Source organism: Primulina tabacum, chromosome 8 (assembly GCF_025594145.1).
Source record: "Primulina tabacum isolate GXHZ01 chromosome 8, ASM2559414v2, whole genome shotgun sequence".
In the NCBI taxonomy this organism is placed as follows: domain Eukaryota; kingdom Viridiplantae; phylum Streptophyta; class Magnoliopsida; order Lamiales; family Gesneriaceae; genus Primulina; species Primulina tabacum.
In genome coordinates this window covers 24,586,871-24,609,475 of record NC_134557.1, presented here as the reverse complement: position 1 = coordinate 24,609,475, position 22,605 = coordinate 24,586,871, and the positions used below count along the sequence as shown (strand labels likewise).

Below are 22,605 nucleotides of genomic sequence, written 5' to 3'. Positions count from 1 at the left end.
GACCCCACCCCGGTAAAGTATGACCGAGTTTTGATCAGGATTGAAAAGCGGTAAAGTATGACCAGAGACCAATCCACCCGTTAAAGTATGACCGGGGATCTTATGTATGTGGTAGTGGAAATCCATGCCAGCCCAGTACTGTGGTTTAGTCTGATCAGGCACATTTATGTATGAGTCACTTGCTTTGAAACATATCTCTACACAAAATGATGTTAAGTATGCTCAAGTATGTATGATGCAAGCATGTTTAAGAAAAGTTCTACGTTGATGGCACGTCAATGTTATGTATGTATGATTCAAGCCTTTGTATGTATGTTCAGGTTTTAAGTATGTATGCTCTATTTTAAAGATGCATGTGGTTTTATTAGGTATTACTTGTTATCTCCAGTTGATACATGTTGAGTCCTTAGATTCACTAGATTTGATCGATGCAGGTGAGAAATATGTTGAGGAGATGAGGGGTGGGGACCAATGAGCCGACTTGGACTGTGCAGCAGGCTAAACCCGAGGACCGCCCATGTTTTAAGATTTTAAGCATGAAAATTTCCTTAATCTGATTTAACGTTTTGGTTTACGATGTTTAAACAAGTATTTTTCTTTTGTAGACCTTATTTGTGATCTCTTTTATTGTAAATATTTTTGGATGGACAGTTTATTTATGATCACAATTTGAAAGTTTATTTGTATTTAAGAAAATTTTTAATTTTTTCTCAAATTTTAAAATATTTAAAAGTATGGTACGTTACACTTGCCCTTAACCTCGTCCCTCCGTCTCCACTTTTGTAACTGCTCATCAGAAGTCTGCCCTGCTCGGATTCAGTCTCTCAGAGTCGGCTGTACTGTCAGAGTAGCAAGATTCGGGGCCTCGCCCCTGGCATAAACTGCAAGCTCAAATCTCCGAATCTCAGCCTGCAGCGGTCTCTACACTAACAAATGGGCAATCACAGCGTGCTTCCTGCTCAGAGCTTCTACAACTACGTTAGCCTTATCCGGATGATAGCTAATGTCACAATCATAATCCTTCACCATATCAAGCCACCTCCTCTATCGCATATTCAGTTTCTTCTGTGTGAAGAAGTATTTCAGGCTCTTATGATCTGTGAAAATCCTACACTTCTCCCCATACAGATAGTGTCTCCAGATCTTCAAGGCAAATACCACTACTGCTAGCACGAGGTCATGAGTCGGATAGTTTTTCTCATGGACCTTTAGCTATCTGAACGTATAGGCTATCACTCTGTCCTGCTACATCATAACTGTGCCCAACCCAAGCTTAGATGCATCTGTATAGACCACAAACTCTCCTTGCCCTGATGGCATAGCTAGTACTGGTGCAGTGGTCAATGCTAGCTTGAGTTTGTCAAAGCTCTCCTGACACTCAGGTCTCAAGATAAACTTGTCATTCTTCTTCGTCAAAGGGGTCATCGGTAACGCAATGGAAGAGAAGCTCTGAATGAACTTTGTAGAACCCGTATATCAGTAGACGTATAAGCCATGCATAATTCCAGATTTTTAAATTTAATTGACTTCATTGCATGATTATTTTAAATGCATTTATTTGAAGTTAATTATTTATTATTTCAGTTCAGTAGATTGATTTTTAGCATTTCAGTTATTTCAGTGAGGCCGGACCGGAGTTGGAGTTTTGAGATAGAATTTAAGATTCGAGAAATATTTCCAGAAGTTAATTTAGCTAGCAACCAAGTTCATTTAAGTTAGAAAGGGAGGTTTGAGGATTTAATTTAATTATTTGAGGTGATTAAGAAATGAACTCAATTAAGTTATTAAATTAAGGGGTTAGCTCACTAAATTATTTAAAGGATTAGTAAGGCTTTCAAGGATTATTAGTTGACTAGATAATCAACGTTTCCCTTTATTTTATCATGCATTTTTCGGCCACCCTTAGTTGCTAGAAGATTCATTTTCCAACTCATCAACTTTGACCAATTCTTTGCATGTAATTAGTATGATAATTCTAGGATTTTTGGGAGCACAATTTAATTAATTAATGGACATATCTTAGACTAGAAAATAAGCAAAATTTCGGCCACTACCTCCTAGAAGCATCCACCAACTCATTTGATATCAATTCAAAATTTAAAATTCAAAGGGGAGTGGACTTGGTCTTGATTCTTCCTTATATTGTGCACCCTTCTCCTCACCCCTCATAACCATTTTTCCCCCCCTCTCCTTTCCGAAAATTCAGAGTGAATTCACACTCATTTTCAGTAGAAAAATCGTGAGGTACCTAGCCAAAAAGAAGAGAGAAAAATCTAGAGCAAGGTAAGGTAGAAAAGAGAAGCGCTCCACCTCCTCCGTGCCGCGTCGTCGTCGTTTCGTTCGTTTTCTTTCGAAACGAAACCAGGCATGTCTAGATTTCTTTCAAACCTCAATCAAGTCATATTATCATTTATTTTTCAGTACATGATCATGTTTATTCAAGTAAAAATCGAGATCCATGTCAAAACATTTTGAAACCACATGCAGAATTTTCGAATTCCTTGGCAAGCTTCACGGTTTCTTTTGGTTTGTGAGTTTCAGGTATTGGATCGACTCCAGGCTCCCAAGGCGGCTTGTATACATGTAGTAGGATGCATTAGGACCATGTTGGTCCATTCAAACCAGCCCCATGCTTGCTGGAAATTCAGAATGACAGCAAGTCCCCATAGGTGCAGAAAATGTTGTTCGAAAATTCAGTTTCCTGTCATGGAGGAAGGATCTGATCTTGGCTGCCCCAAGGGCCTATAGCCATGGTTGGATCACTTCCCTAGCATGTCTAAGACGTGAATAAGTTGCCCTTTTGGTGGCTTGGTCCATGGTTCATCGGTTTTTAATAAAAACGTCAAAACAGCCCCTATACCCCTTCGGCTACTTCGGTTGGACAGCTTTTGGTTTCGGTTTGTGTTTGCTTGGTGTGGATCTTGGTTGGCCTATGGCCCTTAGCCACGGTTCATATCATGCTCTTAGATGTCTAGATCGTGCCATGGTCAATCAAATGGCCATTGGAATGACACGAGACATCGATCATAGCATAAACACTACACACGCATGCACGTTGCTCTCGGTTGGACCCTTCGGTTGAGATTTGGTGTGATGCGGATTGTGGCTGGCCTAGGGCCCTTATCCATGGTTCAAATCATTCCTTGGGATGTTGGTAAGAGTCTCTGGTTGGTGGTTCACGCCCCTAATGGCCGATAGCCTCGAAACCAACGCAAGTCTTGTAGTTGCGCAGCTGCTGGAAATTACAGCAAGTTGCTGTGTCGGTTCAGAGGCTCGTTCGAGTTCTTGGTTGGCTTTTAGCCCATGGCCTTGGACTGGACAGTGCCTCATTGAGTTAGGAAGGTCATGTTTTCAACCGTTCGTGATTCGGATCATTTTTGAGGTCGTACGAGAATTTACGGTGCAATGTGCCAAATTGACTCTCGAAAGAGCGTTTCGTGTTTTGGCTTCCATTCCACCTAGATTTCGACCCTATCATTTTAGGAACATTATTTTATGATTTTTCAGCGTATTTTAATCATGACTATACGTCGGTTCAGTGTCGGTTTAGGTTGGCTCGGAGTCATGATTAAATGCGAAGTCATTAGGCGTCATAGTCGCATCTTTTGAACGTAAATTGCATAGTTGGTCATGTTTAAGCTATTGCATATTTTTCATGGCACAGTTAGGTTGCAGCGAGCCTGGGAACGATCCAATCAAATCCAGTTGGTAAAATTACGGGACATTTTCATTATGCCAGTTAATTATTTTACGTGCATTAAATAGAAAATGATTATTTTTGAGATTTATGCGATATGGCTTGTGGTTCATTCACTATGTGGGAGTGTTATTTTATACGGTCGTCAGTGACCGATCAGTTCAGTATGGTACCACCCGGTCGCCAGTGACCGGCCAGCTCAGATCAGTTTCAGCCTCCCCGGTAGCCTGTTACCGATCAGTTCAGTATGGTACCACCCGGTCGCCAGTGACCGGCCAGCTCAGTTCAGTTTCAGCCTCCCCGGTAGCCAGTTACCGATCAGTTCAGCTTAGTGCAGTGGCCACAGGAGTAAAACATAATCTCAACAGAAAATTTTACCAGATATTTCAGTACAGGCTCCAAGGAGCAAATATTTTTACCGTGATTATCAGTTCAGTTATGCACGTATTATAATTGCTTAGTACAGATTATTTTCAGTATGCCTCAGGACAGGATATGTTAACTCATGCATATTTTAAATTCAGATTTTTACTCGTTACCTGCGATATATGCATGCTGAGTCTTTAGGCTCACTAGACTTGATTGTTGTAGTTACTGATGAGGCCAGGGCCGAGGGTGGGGACTAGTGAGCCAGCTTGGGTCGGCAGTAGTGGCACTCGAGGACCTCAGAGCAGCAGTTGTTATTTTTTTTCTTCCGCAAACAATTTTATCAGTCGTTGGATATTTTTAAATCGTTGTTGTTGGCAAAAATTTAATTTTCTTCCGCTGCAATATTTTGAAATATTGAACTTGATTCACCAGTGATTTTATGAATGAGGCCATTTAAGTTCTTTTAAAAAGAAAATTTTTAATTTTCCGAAAATTTTCAAGAAAGGAGTTTTAGGCCCTTCACAGTTGGTATCAGAGCGGTGGTTCTGTATAGGGTTTCACTACTACTGACCGCGAGAAGCTCACGAAGCCACACCTTTGGTCTGTAAGTTTTTCAGTTCAGCATTTTGTTCAGCATTTCAGTTAAAGCATGAATTAGTTTGTCAGCATGCTTCCAGATTTTCAGTATTTCAGAGTTCATTTAAAATAAATTATGGAATTATGCATGTTAGTTACGTATGGGTTATGTTGGAACAGTATGCCCCCTAGACGCATTTTAGAGCGCAACAGAGAGGAGGAGCCTCGCCGAGAAGACAGGAAGGAGCGTAGACCAGAGGGAGACCTACCACCTCCTCCACCGCCCCCACCGGACATGAGTGCCCAGATGTTAGCTGGGATGGCACAGTTCTTCGCACAGTTTGCGGGGGGCAATGCCGCAGCCGCAGCCAGGCCGACAGGGCCCGAGGCTGTTTATGAGCGATTCATGAAGATGCGCCCGAAAGAATTCTCTGGGGCATCTGACCCCATGGTTGCCGAGGGATGGATCAAATCCCTCGAGGTTATCTTCGATTTTATGGAGCTGGGGGACGCAGACCGAGTCCGATGTGCCACCTACCTGTTCACTGGAGACGCCCGCTTATGGTGGGAAGGAGCTTCGGTAGCCCTGACCTTGGCTACACTTTCTTGGACCCGCTTTACGGAGGTTTTCTACTCCAAGTATTTTGCTGAGGAGGTTCGCACCAGGCTGACCACCGAGTTCATGAGTCTGAGACAGGGGGATATGTCGGTTACGGAGTTTATCCGTAAGTTCGAGAGGGGCTGTCACTTTGTGCCCCTGATAGCGAATGATGCCAGAGCCAAGCTGATGCACTTCCTGGTGGGTTTACGGCCGATCTTGCGCCGGGATGTTAGGGTATCTGACCCTGCTACTTATGAGGTTGCCGTCTCCAAGGCCTTAGCCGCAGAGCAGGATCTGCGGGATATCGAGAGGGATCGCCAGGGCAAGCGCCCAGTCCAGGCACCGCACCGCCCTCCTCCTCATCAGCATCAGCAGCAGAATAAGAGGCCTTTTCATGGACCGCCCAGGAACCGAGGCCAGCAGCAGCAGCAGCAGCAGCGGGGACGCCCAGCCCCGAGGACTCAGGAGCACCCAGTCTGTCCCAGGTGCTCACGTCGCCATCCTGGAGCATGTATGGCTGGCTCAGGAAAGTGTTTTAAGTGTGGCAGTCCAGACCACATGTTGCTGCAGTGCCCTCAGAGGAATCTGCCTACCCAAGGCAGGGTTTTTGCTCTCCATGCCGCGGAAACCAACCCGGAGACTATGTTGTTGACAGGGAGAATTTTTATATCTGGTTCCGCTACCAAGGCCTTGATAGATTCAGGGGCCACTCACTCGTTTATTTCGGAGGTCTTTGCTAACTTCCTCAAGATCCAGACCATTGGGCTAGATACAGCCTTTTCAGTAGTATTGCCGTCAGGCGAGGAGATGGCAGCTACCAATGTTATCCGAGATATAGACCTTGAGCTGCACGGTAATCTTGTTTATGCGGATCTGATCGTGTTACCGATGCCGGAATTTGACATCATCCTAGGGATGGACTAGCTATTGAGGAAAAGAGTGTTGATAGACTTCCAGCGGAGATCTGTTCTTGTCCGACCGCCTGGAATGGAGCAGTTCTTATTTGAGCCGGACAGGTACTTTTCTTTACCGCGCATTATTCCATATGTTCAGGCTAGGAAGCTCATGCATAGAGGGTGTCGGGCATTTCTAGCAACCTTTTTATCTGTCCCCGAGGAACCCAGCCAGTTAGCCTCAGATTTTCCGATAGTTAGAGATTTCTTAGACGTTTTTCCCGAAGACGTCTCTAGTATGCCACCAGAGAGAGAGGTGGAGTTTTCCATTGAGCTTATGCCAGGTACGGCTCCGATATCCAAAGCGCCGTACCGTCTAGCACCGACAGAGATGGCAGAGCTTAAGAAGCAGATCCAGGAACTTCTCGACAAGGAGTTCATTCGCCCGAGCTTTTCTCCATGGGGCGCGCCAGTCTTATTCGTGAAAAAGAAGGATGGCACGATGAGGCTTTGCATTGACTACCGGGAGTTGAACAGGGTTACAGTGAAGAATAAATACCCACTGCCGAGGATTGAGGATCTGTTTGACCAGTTGCAGGGAGCTTCGATTTTCTCCAAGATAGATCTGCGTTCGGGTTATCACCAGTTGTGGGTGAGAGGTGCTGATGTTTCGAAGACAGCTTTCAGGACTCGTTATGGTCACTACGAGTTCCTTGTGATGCCGTTCGGTCTGACGAATGCGCCAGCGATCTTCATGGATCTCATGAATCGCGTATTTCAGCCGTACCTCGACCAGTTTGTGATAGTGTTCATAGATGACATTCTCGTCTACTCCAAGAATCGGGAGGAGCACAGCAGGCATCTGACCACAGTGTTGCAGACATTGCAGAAGCACAAATTATTCGCAAAGTTCAGTAAGTGCGAATTCTGGTTAGAGAAGGTGGCGTTCTTGGGCCACATTGTTTCTAGCAGTGGTATTGAGGTAGACCCCACCCCGCAAAAGTTGTAGCAATCAGAGATTGGGTTGTGCCTCAGAATGCATCCGAGATCCGCAGTTTCCTTGGGCTAGCAGGATATTACAGAAAATTCATCCAGGAATTCTCCTCTATCGCCGTTCCACTCACAGCACTGACAAAGAAAAATGTGAAGTTTGTGTGGAGCGAGGAGTGTCAGAAGAGCTTCGATACTTTGAAGCAAGCTCTTATCTCAGCACCTGTTTTGGCTGTACCGTCAGGATCTGGTGAGTTTGTCCTTTATACCGATGCTTCGAAACTTGGTTTAGGTGCAGTTTTGATGCAGTATGGGAGAGTGATAGCGTATGCTTCTCGACAGCTGAAAATCCACGAGAAGAATTACCCTACCCATGATCTGGAGTTAGCGGCCGTAGTTTTTGCTTTGAAGATTTGGAGGCACTATCTGTATGGAGAGAAGTGCCAGATCTTTACCGACCATAAGAGCCTCAAGTATTTCTTTACGCAGAAGGAGCTGAACATGCGTCAGAGGCGTTGGTTGGAGCTTGTGAAAGACTACGATTGTGACATTAGCTACCACCCGGGTAAAGCTAATGTAGTTGCGGATGCTTTGAGCAGGAAAGTCGCAGTGATGGCTCATTTGACGATGCAGAAACCTCTTCAGATTGAGATGCAGAGGTTTGATCTTGAGACTTACCCTCGAGGTAGAGTTCCTCGTCTATCTACCTTGACCATTCAGTCTTCCCTTTTGGACCGTATTCGCAGCGGTCAGGCAGCAGATGAGCAGTTGGCACAGTGGAAGAAGAGAGATGAAGCCAAGGGCAGTGTTTTGTATTCAGTCAGCGACGGTATTGTGAGATACCGAGATAGGATATGGGTTCCTAGCAGTGATTCTATCCGAGCAGACATCTTATCAGAGGCCCATACGTCCCCGTACTCCATTCACCCTGGGAGTACGAAGATGTACAAAGATCTGCAGCTATTGTATTGATGGCCAGGAATGAAGAAGGACATCAGGCGTTTTGTATCCGAGTGCCTGACTTGCCAGTTAGTGAAGGCCGAGCATCAGAGACCAGCAGGTTTGCTCAAGCCTCTTCCTATTCCCGAGTGGAAGTGGGAGAACATTACCATGGACTTTGTGATCGGATTGCCGAGGTCAGCCAGAGGATCGAATGCTATCTGGGTGATTGTAGATCGTCTTACCAAATCAGCGCACTTCTTTGCCTATTAAGACGACTTTCACCATGGTTCAGTATGCAGAGCTGTATATCCGAGAGATAGTCCGACTCCACGGTATTCCAGTTTCTATCGTATCCGACAGAGATCCCAGATTCACTTCCTCGTTTTGGAAGAGTTTGCATTCGACTTTGGGTACGAAGTTGCTGTTTAGCACAGCTTTCCATCCGCAGACAGATGGACAGTCGGAGCGAGTTATTCAGATCTTAGAGGATCTTCTCCGTGCTTGCGTCATTGATTTCTCTGGGAGTTGGGAGTCGAACTTACCATTGGTAGAGTTCACCTATAACAACAGTTTCCAGTCGTCTATAGGTATGGCTCCGTATGAGGCGCTGTATGGCCGCAAGTGTAGATCTCCTGTTCATTGGGATGAAGTAGGAGAGAGAGCAGAGTTGGGTCCAGAGATTGTTCAGCAGGCAGCAGATGTAGTAGTTAAGATCCGTGATAGAATGAGGACTGCTCAGAGCCGACAGAAGAGTTATTCCGATCAGCGGAGGAGAGACTTAGAGTTTGCAGTGGGCGATCATGTCTTCGTGAAAGTGGCACCTATGAAGGGTGTCATGAGATTTGGCAAGAAAGGGAAGCTCAGTCCGAGATTCATTGGACCGTTTGAGATCCTCGACAGAGTTGGGACGCTAGCGTATCGTGTGGCTCTTCCGCCGAATCTGGCCGGAGTACACAATGTCTTTCACGTCTCCATGCTGAGGAAGTATATGGCAAATCCTTCGCATGTGCTGAATTTAGAGCCGTTGCAGCTTACTCCGAACTTATCTTATGAGGAGAGACCCGTGCAGATCCTAGACAGACAGGAGAAGAAACTTCGGAACAAGTTGGTTAAGCGAGTCAAAGTCAAATGGCTCAACCATTCAGAGGAGGAAGCTACGTGGGAGTCTGAGCCGGAGATGAGAAGTCGATACCCTGAGTTATTCGGTGAGTTCTAATTTCGAGGACGAAATTTATTTAAGGGGGGAAGGATTGTAGAACCCGTATATCAGTAGACGTATAAGCCATGCATAATTCTAGATTTTTAAATTTAATTGACTTCATTGCATGATTATTTTAAATGCATTTATTTAAAGTTAATTATTTATTATTTCAGTTCAGTAGATTGATTTTTAGCATTTCAGTTATTTCAGTGAGGCCGGACCGGAGTTGGAGTTTTGAGATAGAATTTAAGATTCGAGAAATATTTCCAGAAGTTAATTTAGCTAGCAACCAAGTTCATTTAAGTTAGAAAGGGAGGTTTGAGGATTTAATTTAATTATTTGAGGTGATTAAGAAATGAACTCATTTAAGTTATTAAATTAAGGGGTTAGCTCACTAAATTATTTAAAGGATTAGTAAGGCTTTCAAGGATTATTAGTTGACTAGATAATCAACGTTTCCCTTTATTTTATCATGCATTTTTCGGCCACCCTTAGTTGCTAGAAGATTCATTTTCCAACTCATCAACTTTGACCAATTCTTTGCATGTAATTAGTATGATAATTCTAGGATTTTTGGGAGCACAATTTAATTAATTAATGGACATATCCTAGACTAGAAAATAAGCAAAATTTCGGCCACTACCTCCTAGAAGCATCCACCAACTCATTTGATATCAATTCAAAATTTAAAATTCAAAGGGGAGTGGACTTGGTCTTGATTCTTCCTTATATTGTGCACCCTTCTCCTCACCCCTCATAACCATTTTTCCCCCCCTCTCCTTTTCGAAAATTCAGAGTGAATTCACACTCATTTTCAGTAGAAAAATCGTGAGGTACCTAGCCAAAAAGAAGAGAGAAAAATCGAGAGCAAGGTAAGGTAGAAAAGAGAAGCGCTCCACCTCCTCCGTGCCGCGTCGTCGTCGTTTCGTTCATTTTCTTTCGAAACGAAACCAGGCATGTCTAGATTTCTTTCAAACCTCAATCAAGTCATATTATCATTTATTTTTCAGTACATGATCATGTTTATTCAAGTAAAAATCGAGATCCATGTCAAAACATTTTGAAACCACACATGCAGAATTTTCGAATTCCTTGGCAAGCTTCACGGTTTCTTTTGGTTTGTGAGTTTCAGGTATTGGATCGACTCCAGGCTCCCAAGACGGCTTGTATACATGTAGTAGGATGCATTAGGACCATGTTGGTCCATTCAAACCAGCCCCATGCTTGCTGGAAATTCAGAATGACTAGCAAGTCCCCATAGGTGCAGAAAATGTTGTTCGAAAATTCAGTTTCTTGTCATGGAGGAAGGATCTGATCTTGGCTGCCCCAAGGGCCTATAGCCATGGTTGGATCACTTCCCTAGCATGTCTAAGACGTGACTAAGTTGCCCTTTTGGTGGCTTGGTCCATGGTTCATCGGTTTTTAATAAAAACGTCAAAACAGCCCCTATACCCCTTCGGCTACTTCGGTTGGACAGCTTTTGGTTTCGGTTTGTGTTTGCTTGGTGTGGATCTTGGTTGGCCTATGGCCCTTAGCCACGGTTCATATCATGCTCTTAGATGTCTAGATCGTGCCATGGTCAATCAAATGGCCATTGGAATGACACGAGACATCGATCATAGCATAAACACTACACACGCATGCACGTTGCTCTCGGTTGGACCCTTCGGTTGAGATTTGGTGTGATGCGGATTGTGGCTGGCCTAGGGCCCTTAGCCATGGTTCAAATCATTCCTTGGGATGTTGGTAAGAGTCTCTGGTCGGTGGTTCACGCCCCTAATGGCCTATAGTCTCGAAACCAACGCAAGTCTTGTAGTTGCGCAGCTGCTGGAAATTACAGCAAGTTGCTGTGTCGTTTAGAAGGCTCGTTTGAGTTCTTGGTTGGCTTTTAGCCCATGGCCTTGGACTGGACAGTGCCTCATTGAGCTAGGAAGGTCATGTTTTTGACCGTTCGTGATTCGGTTCATTTTTGAGGTCGTACGAGAATTTACGGTGCAATGTGCCAAATTGACTCTCGAAAGAGCGTTTCGTGTTTTGGCCTCCATTCCACCTAGATTTCGACCCTATCATTTTAGGAATATTATTTTATGATTTTTCAGCGTATTTTAATCATGACTATACGTCGGTTCAGTGTCGGTTCAGGTTGGCTCGGAGTCATGATTAAATGCGAAGTCATTAGGCGTCATAGTCGCATCTTTTGAACGTAAATTGCATAGTTGGTCATGTTTAAGCTATTGCATATTTTTCATGGCACAGTTAGGTTGCAGCGAGCCTGGGAATGATCCAATCCAATCCAATTGGTAAAATTACGGGACATTTTCATTATGCCAGTTAATTATTTTACGTGCATTAAATAGAAAATGATTATTTTTGAGATTTATGCGATATGGCTTGTGGTTCATTCACTATGTGGGAGTGTTATTTTATACGGTCGTCAGTGACCGATCAGTTCAGTATGGTACCACCCGGATCGCCAGTGACCGGTCAGCTCAGATCAGTTTCAGCCTCCCCGGTAGCCAGTTACCGATCAGTTCAGTATGGTACCACATGGTCGCCAGTGACCGGCCAGCTCAGTTTAGTTTCTGCCTCCCCGGTAGCCAGTTACCGATCAGTTCAGCTTAGTGCAGTGGCCACAGGCTTAAAACATAATCTCAACAGAAAATTTTACCAGATATTTCAGTACAGGCTCCAAGGAGCAAATATTTTTACCGTGATTATCAGTTCAGTTATGCACGTATTATAATTGCTTAGTACAGATTATTTTCAGTATGCCTCAGGACAGGATATGTTAACTCATGCATATTTTAAATTCAGATTTTTACTCGTTACCTGCGATATATGCATGCTGAGTCTTTAGGCTCACTAGACTTGATTGTTGTAGGTACTGATGAGGCCAGGGCCGAGGGTGGGGACTAGTGAGCCAGCTTGGGTCGGCAGTAGTGGCACTCGAGGACCTCAGAGCAGCAGTTGTTATTTTTTTTCTTCCGCAAACAATTTTATCAGTCGTTGGATATTTCTAAATCGTTGTTGTTGGCAAAAATTTAATTTTCTTCCGCTGCAATATTTTGAAATATTGAACTTGATTCACCAGTGATTTTATGAATGAGGCCATTTAAGTTCTTTTAAAAAGAAAATTTTTAATTTTCCGAAAATTTTCAAGAAAGGAGTTTTAGGCCCTTCACAAACTTCCTGTAGTAACCTGCCAATCCCAAGAAGCTACGGATCTCTGTCACACTCTTAGAAACCGGCCAATCTCTGACTGCCTCTATCTTGCTAGGGGTCGACCTCTTTGCCATCCTGAGATACATTGTGGCCCAAGAATGCCACCCTGTCAAGCAAGAACTCACACTTGCTGAATTTGGCATACAGTCATCTATCCTGTAGAGTCTGCAACACTGTCCTCAGATGCTGACTGTGTTCCTCCCTGCTCTTTGAATAGATCATAATATCGTCAATGAAAACTATGACGAACTCATCTAAATATGGCTGAAGCACGCGATTCATGAGATCCATGAAGATCGCTGGCGCGTTCTTCGGACCGTAGGGAATCACCAAAAACTCATAGTGCCCATAACGCGTCCGGAAAGCTGTCTTATGCACATCTGACTCTCTCACCTTCAGCTATCCGGATCGAAGGTCTATCTTAGAGAACACAGAGGCTCCCTGAAGCTGATCATATAAGTCCTCGATCCTCGGCAATGGATACTTATTCTTGAATGTGACCCTGTTCAGCTCTCTGTAATCGATACACAGTCGCATGTTGTCATCCTTTTTCTTAAGAAAAAGTACTGGTGCGCCCCATGGAAAAAAGCTAGGGCGAATGAAACCCTTATCTAACAGATCCTGAATCTGATCTTTGAGCTCTTTCATCTGCGTAGGTGCTAACCGGTAGGGTGCCTTTGAGATCGGCATTGTCCCTGGCATGAGCTCAATCGAAAAGTCAACCTCTCTATCTGGTGGTATGCCTGCAACATCGTCATGAAAAACTCTGGAGAACTCCCTGACTACATCAATGTCCTCCAGCTTCTGACTGACTGGCTTTGTCAATGATACGATGCTGGCTAGAAATGCCTGGCAGCCTCTCTTGATAAGATTCCTAGCACACAAGCAGAAAATGACGTGCAAGAACTGCTGGTGTCTGGCTGCCTCAAAAACAAATGGCTTCCCACTGGGCGGTCTGACAGAAACTGACCTCTGTCGAAAATCTATGACTGCTCCATGAGAAGAGATCCAGTCCATACCCAAAATGATATCGAACTCCGGTAGTGGTAGCACTATCAAATCTGCATGCACCGCATACTTCTGCAACCGGAGCTCCAATCTCTTCACTATCTGAGAAGTGAACATCTGGTCCCCGGATGGGATCGATACTCTGAAATCCAAATCCATCGCTGCAGGTATGATTCCTAGTCGGTTCACGAAAGATTCGGATATAAACGAATGCGTAGCCCCTGAATCTAGCAATGTATGCGTTGCTACCCCTACAATACATATCCTCCCTGCGACAAAATATACCATCAAATCTTATAGAGTTGAACTTAAGGAACTTCTTATCTTCAATTAACCCAACATCCTCAAAAAATCACTGAATTAACCCAAACATCAATTCCCAAAAGTTCGAAATTTACCCTCAGAAAAATCGAAAATTGCAAATTAACCCCTTAAAGTTTCAAAAATTGCATTTTGGTCCTTAATTTACCCTTTATTACAATTGGGTCCCTAAAATTCTAAGATCAAACAATTAATTTCTAAATTTCCAAATAGGTAGAGCATGCATCCTAATTCCTTCTATGTTATCAATCCCAATAACTAAATCATCAAGCAAGCATTAAACTCAAGCAATCATGCGAAAATTAAAATCTTAAACAAAATGGTTACTGGTAATCAGTGTCGATTCTGGCGCTGCATCCGCCTCCTCGGCGTGCATCACATAAGCCCGGCCAGTAGTGGGGCCCTTGTTAATAGGGCAATCCACTGCTTTATGGCCCTCCTGTCTGTATACATAGCACTTGAAGGTTCCCCACCTGCACTCGCCGAAATGGAACCTGCTGCACTGAGGGCACGGCTGCCTATCATCTAGCTTAGGCAACCCAGGCGCCTGAGTAGGTCTCTGCTGCTGCTGCTGCGGCGGCCTCCGAGACCTCCTAACTTGTCCCTGGGGCCTCTGCTGCCCCTGATGCCTCGGCGGCCGAGTAAACTGCTTCTTATGAGGCTGGGAACTAGACTGAGCCTGCTGCCTCTTCCTGTGCATCTCATGGTCAATGTCTTGCAGTGCCTGCTCTTCCTAAAAAGCGCAGGCAGTGGCCTCATCATAACCTTCCGGCCTCATCAGCATGACATCTCGGTGGAGAGTGGGTTTCAGTCCATCATGGAAATGCCTCAGCTTATGGGCGGCATCTCCCGCTATCATGGGCACAAAATGGCAGCCCCTGTCAAACTTGCGGATGAACTCCGCCACAGACAAGTCCCCCTGGCGGAGACTCATAAACTCTCTTGTCGGGCGGCCCTTGACGTCAGCTGGGAAATACTTCCCGAATAACATCTCTCTGAATCTGGCCCATGTGAGAGTAGCCACATCCACTGCATGTGCGGCTCCTTCCCACCATAGGAACGTATCATCCCTCAGCATATAAATAGTGCACCTGGCCCGGTTGCCATCCTTCATCTGAAGGTAATAGAAGTGAAGCTCCAGCGATCTGATCCACCCTTCAGCTACGAATAGATAAGTGGTACCCCCGAACTCCTTCGGGTTGAGCCTACGAAACTGCTCAAAAACATCCACCTGCGGTCTAGGAGCCTGTTGTACCTGCTCCAATAGTCTAGCCATACACTCTAGGACTCGGGTAGCTGGGTCCCCTGGCGGTGGTGGTGGTGGAGGTCCTCTGCCACCCTCAAGGATATCATCATGTTTGTCCATCCTGGGCTCGCGTCTGGGAGGAATATCTGAATAAAGTCCAATTAAAACGTAACCCATCATGCAATTAATCTAGTTTTGAAAATAATGGACCTTAAATCGTAAAAACAGTTAAACATAGCCAGTAAATCAACATAATGCGTGAATCATGAAATCATGCAGGTGATAAAAGTAAATCATTTAAAACATTTAAATCGTAATACTTACGGACTTGAGGCTTTGAAGACTGAGCTGCAGAAGCTGGCGGTGGCACAACCCTATACAAGACCCTTGCTCTGATACCAACTGAAACGTTTACTCATTTTCAAAGTGTGGAAATATTTTTTTTTATAAAGCTCTCATTTTGAAAATAAACATTTAAATAAATTACATCCATGCAATCCTACTTAAAAACATCGTGTAAGAATTTTCATAAGTAATTACCAATAAAATATTACGGAGTAAAGACAGGTAAAATCCTAACATCAAACGGAAAAATAAAACAGCGTATAAAATCTTCATATCCTCTCCAAAACATAAAGTCACAAATGTGTGGAAAAATAATAAGGCCCGCGGGTCGTGTCGCCAACCAGGTCCACTGACTCACAATCCAGCACCTCCAGTCTCTTCGACATCGAACTCACCTGTATCACACACGCCTAGTGAGTTTAAAAACTCAACACGCCTGTACCAGGAATAAAAAGTACATATATAGTAACACAGCAGTGAAAAATATCATACTCGACATAACTTTCATGAACTTAAAAACATCAACATAAACGTGTCGTGTAAAATCATAACGTATTAAATCATGTCATCTCATGTCATCATAAACGTATACATTTTTTTATTGAATTCAGTTCATTAGTTGTGAGTTTCGAATCAGCTATATTGTATCAGCTTTATCGATGGATCCATCTACATGTAACCATGATACCGGGCGACGGGGGACATCAGCGACAGCATTACCCGTCCACTGAGCCCGGGCCTCAACTCATCATATTTCATATCACCATATACATATACATCGTCAGTCACAACCAATTCTCATCCTTAAAAAATAACATCATATTCACCACTTAATAAAACATGCATATACGTAACTTTTCCTTTAAACCAAACTTTTCCTTTAAACCAAGCATGCAACGTATTTATCATAATTTCATAAAAATAATAAAATTGATGCATAAACATTTAAAATGTCATAAATTTGTGCTCAGGGCGCTGTCTTGACCAAAATCTCACTCGGGTGAAAAATGACTATTTTACCCCTGGAAACCCAAAAATTATCGTTTCACCCCTGGACCTCTAAAATTGACCCAAAACTTACCAAACTCCTTAAAATGTCCCAAAACATTTTTAAAATCATTCCTAGACGTAAACTAGGGCCCAATTCATAACTTAACCGATTCGTTTTAAACATTGGACCGGAGTCCCGGTTTAAACCCGAATCGCCTCGAAACTCAACCAAATTTTTCCCAACTTTTACCATAACTTAAAAACATTATAATGTTCCTGAAACCCAACAACTCCAGCCCCTACACTCATGGCTGTATTCTAGAAAATTACAAGACATTCCGGCCCTTCCTTATTTGCACTCCATTACCTTCAACTTCCCAAAAACACATGTCCTAGCCTACCCCGACGGCACCACCCCTAAACCAGCCTACAAGAGACCTAGACAAGACTCTAAGGCACCTATCAGAACCAAGACACCATCCCCATGCACGCTCCTAACGGCTAGGAACTGAGAGACAACAACAAGCTCCCTACCGAGACTACCCTTCCCAACATGGCTCGATCGTTTGATCCGTAGACTCCAGCGTGGTTCGTTCCATTCCAAACCCCATCTCAGACCCACCAAGCTCTGGTCTAGGGTTGGAGAAGGTCCTCCCACGGCTGGTGTAACAGGAACGTGGATCGAACCCTCATACAACCTCTCATCCGATCGGCCCTCGACTTCTACATCAAAACTCGACCAAGCTTCATTTCCAACCTTCCTGCTCTTTCTTTCTTGGTGAAGGCAACCCCTCAACACACAATACAGCCGTCCCCTTGCAACAATTCAGAGAAAACGTGAGCAACAATCGTGTTATGCATGAAAACACATGGAAATCCAAAAATCTATCATGTTCATATTTAGATCAAGAGTGTTCATGCAAGAATACATCTATATCAGTAATATCAACGTGATGATGCACAAATGATGTTATAAGACATGCCTGATGATGATCGATGACCAAAACAAGAAGACGAAGACCCGGATTCATTTCTCCATTGTAAGAAATGGAGGGCCGAATATTTTCTTGATCTGGTGTTGAGAAAACCGAGAGGATATGCAGCTGAGGGGAAGGATGTCGGCTGATACAAAGCTTAGGTTTAGGTAAAAAATGATTTGGGTGCTTAATTATATAATAAACAACTAGTTAATGGGCCCTAATTGGTTCAATTAAAATCCTGAAAGATTTTTTGCTCAATAAGTTTAAAAGTAGGCCCAATAAATCCAAACACACTCCCGTAAAATATTTCGTGTTGGAAAGATTTTGAAAATATTAGCCGAACCCTCGAAAAGTCCCCCGATTCGATAAAATTTGCGTACCGTTAAAAATAAAATCATGTGGGTAAAATACCCAATAAAATCTCATTTTGAAAAATACACTTAAAAATATTTTATATAATTAATAAAAATAAATCATGTAAATAAAAAATAGTTTTCCTGAAAATTCTCCGGTCTTCGTTCCTCGTTCGAGCATGAAATGCACCTAGAAACCCTAATGCATGAACTTTTAAAATTTCATGAATTAAGCCCTACCATGCATAGATTATGCATCAAATGCATAAAAATAATTAAACACATAATTAAAAATAAAAATCCTAGATTGCATTCATACAGGTAACGTGAATTACATTCCTGGACCTTACAAAACCTTTGCCACGGTATTTTATATTAAAACTAGTGTTTGAAAACCCAGTGAAGAAAAATGGAGCAAGTCTCGTCCCTCTCTGTCGACGCTCTTTGCGTCGCAAGTTGTTTTCGTGCGTGAAATATGCAAAGGCATGCCTTAATCTTCCTTCACTCATCATTCATACCATATTATGTGAATTTAACATGACTGCATGAAAAATATGATACACTTCCTTATATTTTCGTTTTTATGATATAACATGAACAAAACTTGAGTTTTTATCTTTTAGAATTCATATTTATGATGTACAGATGGGCTTCCACGGTAGGGCTATGGGAAGGAATGAATTTCAGTGTGTTTAAGGGTCCTTGAGGGTGACGGTTAAGGGATGTACATATAAGGTAATATATTGAACAAAAATCGGGGTTTCAATAAGCTAGGGTTTCGGTTTTGAGGGCTAGGATGTAGCAGGCCATGTGCTGCTGTTGGGTCATGTACTGGGGGTCCTAAGGGGGTCTAGTCATAGTCCTAGATGTCTTAAGGGAAGTCTTGTTCAAGGGCTACGGAAGATGCGTGCGATTTGGGTGTTCAAGGCTTGTAGGGGCGCGGGTTAGGGTGCAGCTCATGAAAGCCATTGTAGGCTCATCATAGTAGGATCTTTAAGGTGTGTTCTATGTCCTATGATGGTTTTTCTGGTCTGGACATGATGGTTAGGGCATAGGCTTGAAGGAAACCATGGTATGATAAGCTAGGGTTTGATCAATTTGTGTAGAAAATTCAGTAGGTGTTCAAAGCTATTCCAAGGGTCTTAAATGATTTTATTTGGGTTTTACATTGTATGGTTAAGTTTTAATAAGTTATGGTTCAAGTTTGGTAAAGTTTGGTTAAGTTTCGAGTTGATTCGGGTTAAAAATGGGACGCGGATTTAAGTTTTGAAACGAACTAAGAAATTAGTCGAGGAGCTTAATTTTACGTCTAAGGAATGTTTATTGGTGTATTTTAAGGTGTTATGTTAAGTTTGTATGGATTCGGATCGTCGTTTTAAGGTCCTAAGGTAAATTGGGAAAGTAGGGGTTTTAGAGGCAAAATGGTCATTTTACACCTGAAAAATGTTAGACGTCTTGGCAGTGCCCTGAATGCTGTAATGAATTTTAAAATATTTATTTTAAATGTTATGGACGTTTATGATGAAACTTTAATGCTAAAAGGTGTGTCGCATACTTGGTTTAAAATGAAAAACGATATATGTGTATGAATTTTTATAAGTGATGAAAGGATTAAGGAGGTGACTTGATTGTGACTAATACAATGATATGATGATATGTAAGGCCAGATCTTAGTTGATGGGTGAGAGTATCGCTGATATCCTCGCCACCTGGTATCATGGTTATACGTAGATGGATGTATCGAACTACAGCTAATACAAAATTAACAACTAAAGATCCAAATTTAATAAAAAGGGAAAACATATATGTATATGATGAAATGAAATGTTTATGATTAAAGGAAAAATGTTTAAAGATATGCATGTTTATGAAAATCTATTTTATTAAAAGTATCTTTCATTGTTGTTTGTGAACGTATATATATTACTTTTTATTATGGTTAAGGTTTGTTGAGTCAATAGACTCACTAGGTCTGAACGATGCAGGTGAGCATGATGTTGTTGATGATAGAGGACTTGATGGTTGAACTAACTGGACTGATTGTGCACATAACCTGAGGACCTTTGCTAGTTTTGCATTAAGATTACTTTAAAGATTTTATTACTTTATGCTTTTGAGTGGTTTTGAGAGATTTAAGATTTTATGCTTTATTTTGAAAAATGCAAGTTTTAGGTTTGGTTTTTTGATTTACGATTTTATGTTTTGAATTGCGTTTTTGAATTTTCAAATAATTACTTGGTGAGTTTATTTAAAATGGTGCAAAGTATATTCATATATGTGGCTGAAAGTTTTTTTTTTTTTAAATTCTAGTACATTTTAAAGAAAAGCGAGTAGTGGACATTTCAAATGCTGTATTTGCGACAATGTGCTTCACGAAGAAGGGCAGATTTCAAATCAAAATTATCAGTGACTATCAGCCAACCATTAGGTCATAAAGAACCATTAGAAGAAATCTGAATGCCGGAAGGATGTCATACAGATACAAATTCTTTAGACTTTTGAATCTGCGCAATGCTTTAGCCCTTTTGTATTTTAGATATCAAGTTAAGCTCATTTGCAATGTTGAGATTGTGATAAATTTTAAATCGAGTTAAAAGTTCATCCAGATGTACATATATCCTCATGTACTTTTGCAACATTAACAGAAGTTAAAACAAAGTCATGAACTTTACGACTAAGGGCATCCGTAGTAACGTTCACCGATCCAATGTGATACTGAATCTCACAATCAAAGTCCTTCAAGATATCTATCCACGTATGTTCCATCATATTTAAATCAGATTGAGAAAAGAGATATTTCAGACTCTTATATTCTAAAGATAACAAAATTTTCTCCATATCAATAATGACGCCAAATCTTCAGAGAAAATATAATGGCACCCAATTCAAGATCATGAACATGGTAACGAGTTTCATGAGATTATAATTGACGAGATGCATAAGCGACCACATTGCCATGTTGCATCAGAACACGTCCCAAACCTTTACCAGATGAATCTATACACATTACAAATCCTCAAGTACTTGAGGGAATAGTAAGTATAGGTGTTATGGTCAATCTCGTCTTCAATTCAAGAAAAATAGTTTCACATTCATCTGACAAAATGATTTTTATTCTTCTGTGTCAATTGAGTAATAGGTTTAGCTATTTTCGGAAACCTTCAATAAAACAATGATAATAACTAGCAAAACCCATGAAGCTACGGATTTCAGAGACCAAATCAATGCAGCATCAACCTTAGTAGGATCAACAGATATGCCATGTTTCAAAATGACGTGGCCCAAAAATACAACTTTGTCCATACAGAATTCACATTTGGACAATTTGGCATATAAATGACGAATACGAAGAGTTTTAACTACCAGTCTCAAATGTTTATCATGTTTCTTTTTCGATTTCGAATAAATAAAAACATCATCAATAAATACAATAAAGAATCAGTCAAGAAAATTCTGAAAGACACGATTCATTAGTCCATAAAGGCAGTGCGAGCATTAGTGAGACCGAAAGGCATAACCAAAAACTCATAGTGTTCATACCTGGTATGGAAAGTAGTTTTAAGCCCATATTCTTCTTGAACTCGTACTTGATGATAACAAGAACGAAGATCAATCTTAGATTACACAGAAGTGCCCTGAAGCTAATCAAATAAGTCATCAATTCGAAGTGGATACTTATTTTTCACAGTAGCCCGATTCAGTTGCCTAGAATCATTATACATTCTCATAGTACCATCTTTCTTTTGAAGAAATAAAATTGATGTTCCCCAAGGTGATATACTCGGTCGAATATATCCCTTATCGAGAAGATCCTGAAATTGTTCTTTCAATTCATTAGTTCCAAAGATGCCATTCGATAAGGATCTTTAGAAATAGGAGCAATCCCCGGAACAAAATCAATACTATATTCGACTTCTCGATGAGAAGGAAAATCAGGAATCTTATCGGAAAATACATCTAGGAACTCTTTAGCAACAAGAATATCATATAAAATGGGCTCCTTTTTAGAGAGATCAATAGCATAAATAAGAAAACTATCATCCCCGCTAAATAGAAGGCGAGACATTTCCAGATAAAATACCAAAGGATTTTAGCTTGAGAACCCTTGCAACAAAAATTTCCCTTGGGTCCATCAATAGGTCGAAATTGAACCACCCCATGAAAAAAATCAACAGTAGCTCGATTGATTTTCAGGATGTCCATGCCAACAATGCAATCAAAGTCATGCATTTGACGGACAATCAGATTTAGAAATATCACATTATTTTCATAGATCAATACACAATTATGCACAACTTTTTTATACAAAAAAATCTTTCCTGCTGGCATGGCTATCGATAAAGTATCATATAATAGTACACATAATATCATGAGATGCAACAAATGCATGATATATGAATGAGTGCAGGATATTCACAAAGCATGTAGATAAATGCAATAACACCATTAGTAGCTTCCTTTGCCTGATCCTCAGTCATGGAAATCACTCTAGCTTGGGGAGGGCCTTGGACAGTCTGACCACCAGGTCCTCGACATTGTGGAAATTTTTACTGCTGGAAAGAGAGAATATGAGTAGCACGTTTCATCGTACTAGGGCTGGCTGAGGATTTGGAATGAAGTCATACATCTGTTCGGACATGCATGTGAAAAATGGTCATCCTGCCCATATTGATAACATGTACCAAGCATACCCCGACATTGCTCGATAGTATGCTTCCCTACACAGTATCCACAATAAGGAGCAATATCGGGACTCTGTCACCAGGATCTACTAGAACTAGAAGAAGATGAAGAAGCAGTAGAACCAGTCTTTTAAAACTTTTTACCTTTCAGGCGCAAGATAGGCTGCTAATCTGACACTTGAGGTGTAG

At 41.9% G+C, this 22,605-nt stretch overlaps 2 protein-coding genes across 2 annotated transcripts; both read right to left on the bottom strand.

Moving 5' to 3' along the window:
* Positions 1 to 12,542: 12,542 nt before the first annotated feature.
* LOC142554660 (uncharacterized) lies at positions 12,543 to 13,658 on the bottom strand. Its single transcript, XM_075665325.1, has 2 exons — positions 13,108 to 13,658; positions 12,543 to 12,597 (listed from the first exon to the last, which is right to left on the bottom strand). The coding sequence occupies exons 1-2, from the start codon at positions 13,656 to 13,658 to the stop codon at positions 12,543 to 12,545; spliced, it is 606 nt and encodes a 201-aa protein (XP_075521440.1).
* Positions 13,659 to 14,553: 895 nt separating this feature from the next.
* On the bottom strand, positions 14,554 to 15,186 carry LOC142554659 (uncharacterized). The gene has a single exon (XM_075665324.1). It carries the CDS (start codon positions 15,184 to 15,186, stop codon positions 14,554 to 14,556), a length of 633 nt encoding a protein of 210 aa, XP_075521439.1.
* Between the last annotated feature and the right edge of the window lie 7,419 nt (positions 15,187 to 22,605).

Excerpts from the sequence above, each read along its gene's own strand:
- LOC142554659 (XM_075665324.1), bottom strand. The coding sequence starts at position 15,186 with ATGGACAAACATGATGATATCCTTGAGGGTGGCAGAGGACCTCCACCA.
- LOC142554660 (XM_075665325.1), bottom strand. The coding sequence starts at position 13,658 with ATGGATTTGGATTTCAGAGTATCGATCCCATCCGGGGACCAGATGTTC. Across the intron at positions 12,598-13,107 it reads AAAGATCAGATTCAGGATCT|GGTGGCATTCTTGGGCCACA; the intron begins GTTAGATAAGGG and ends CTTGCTTGACAG.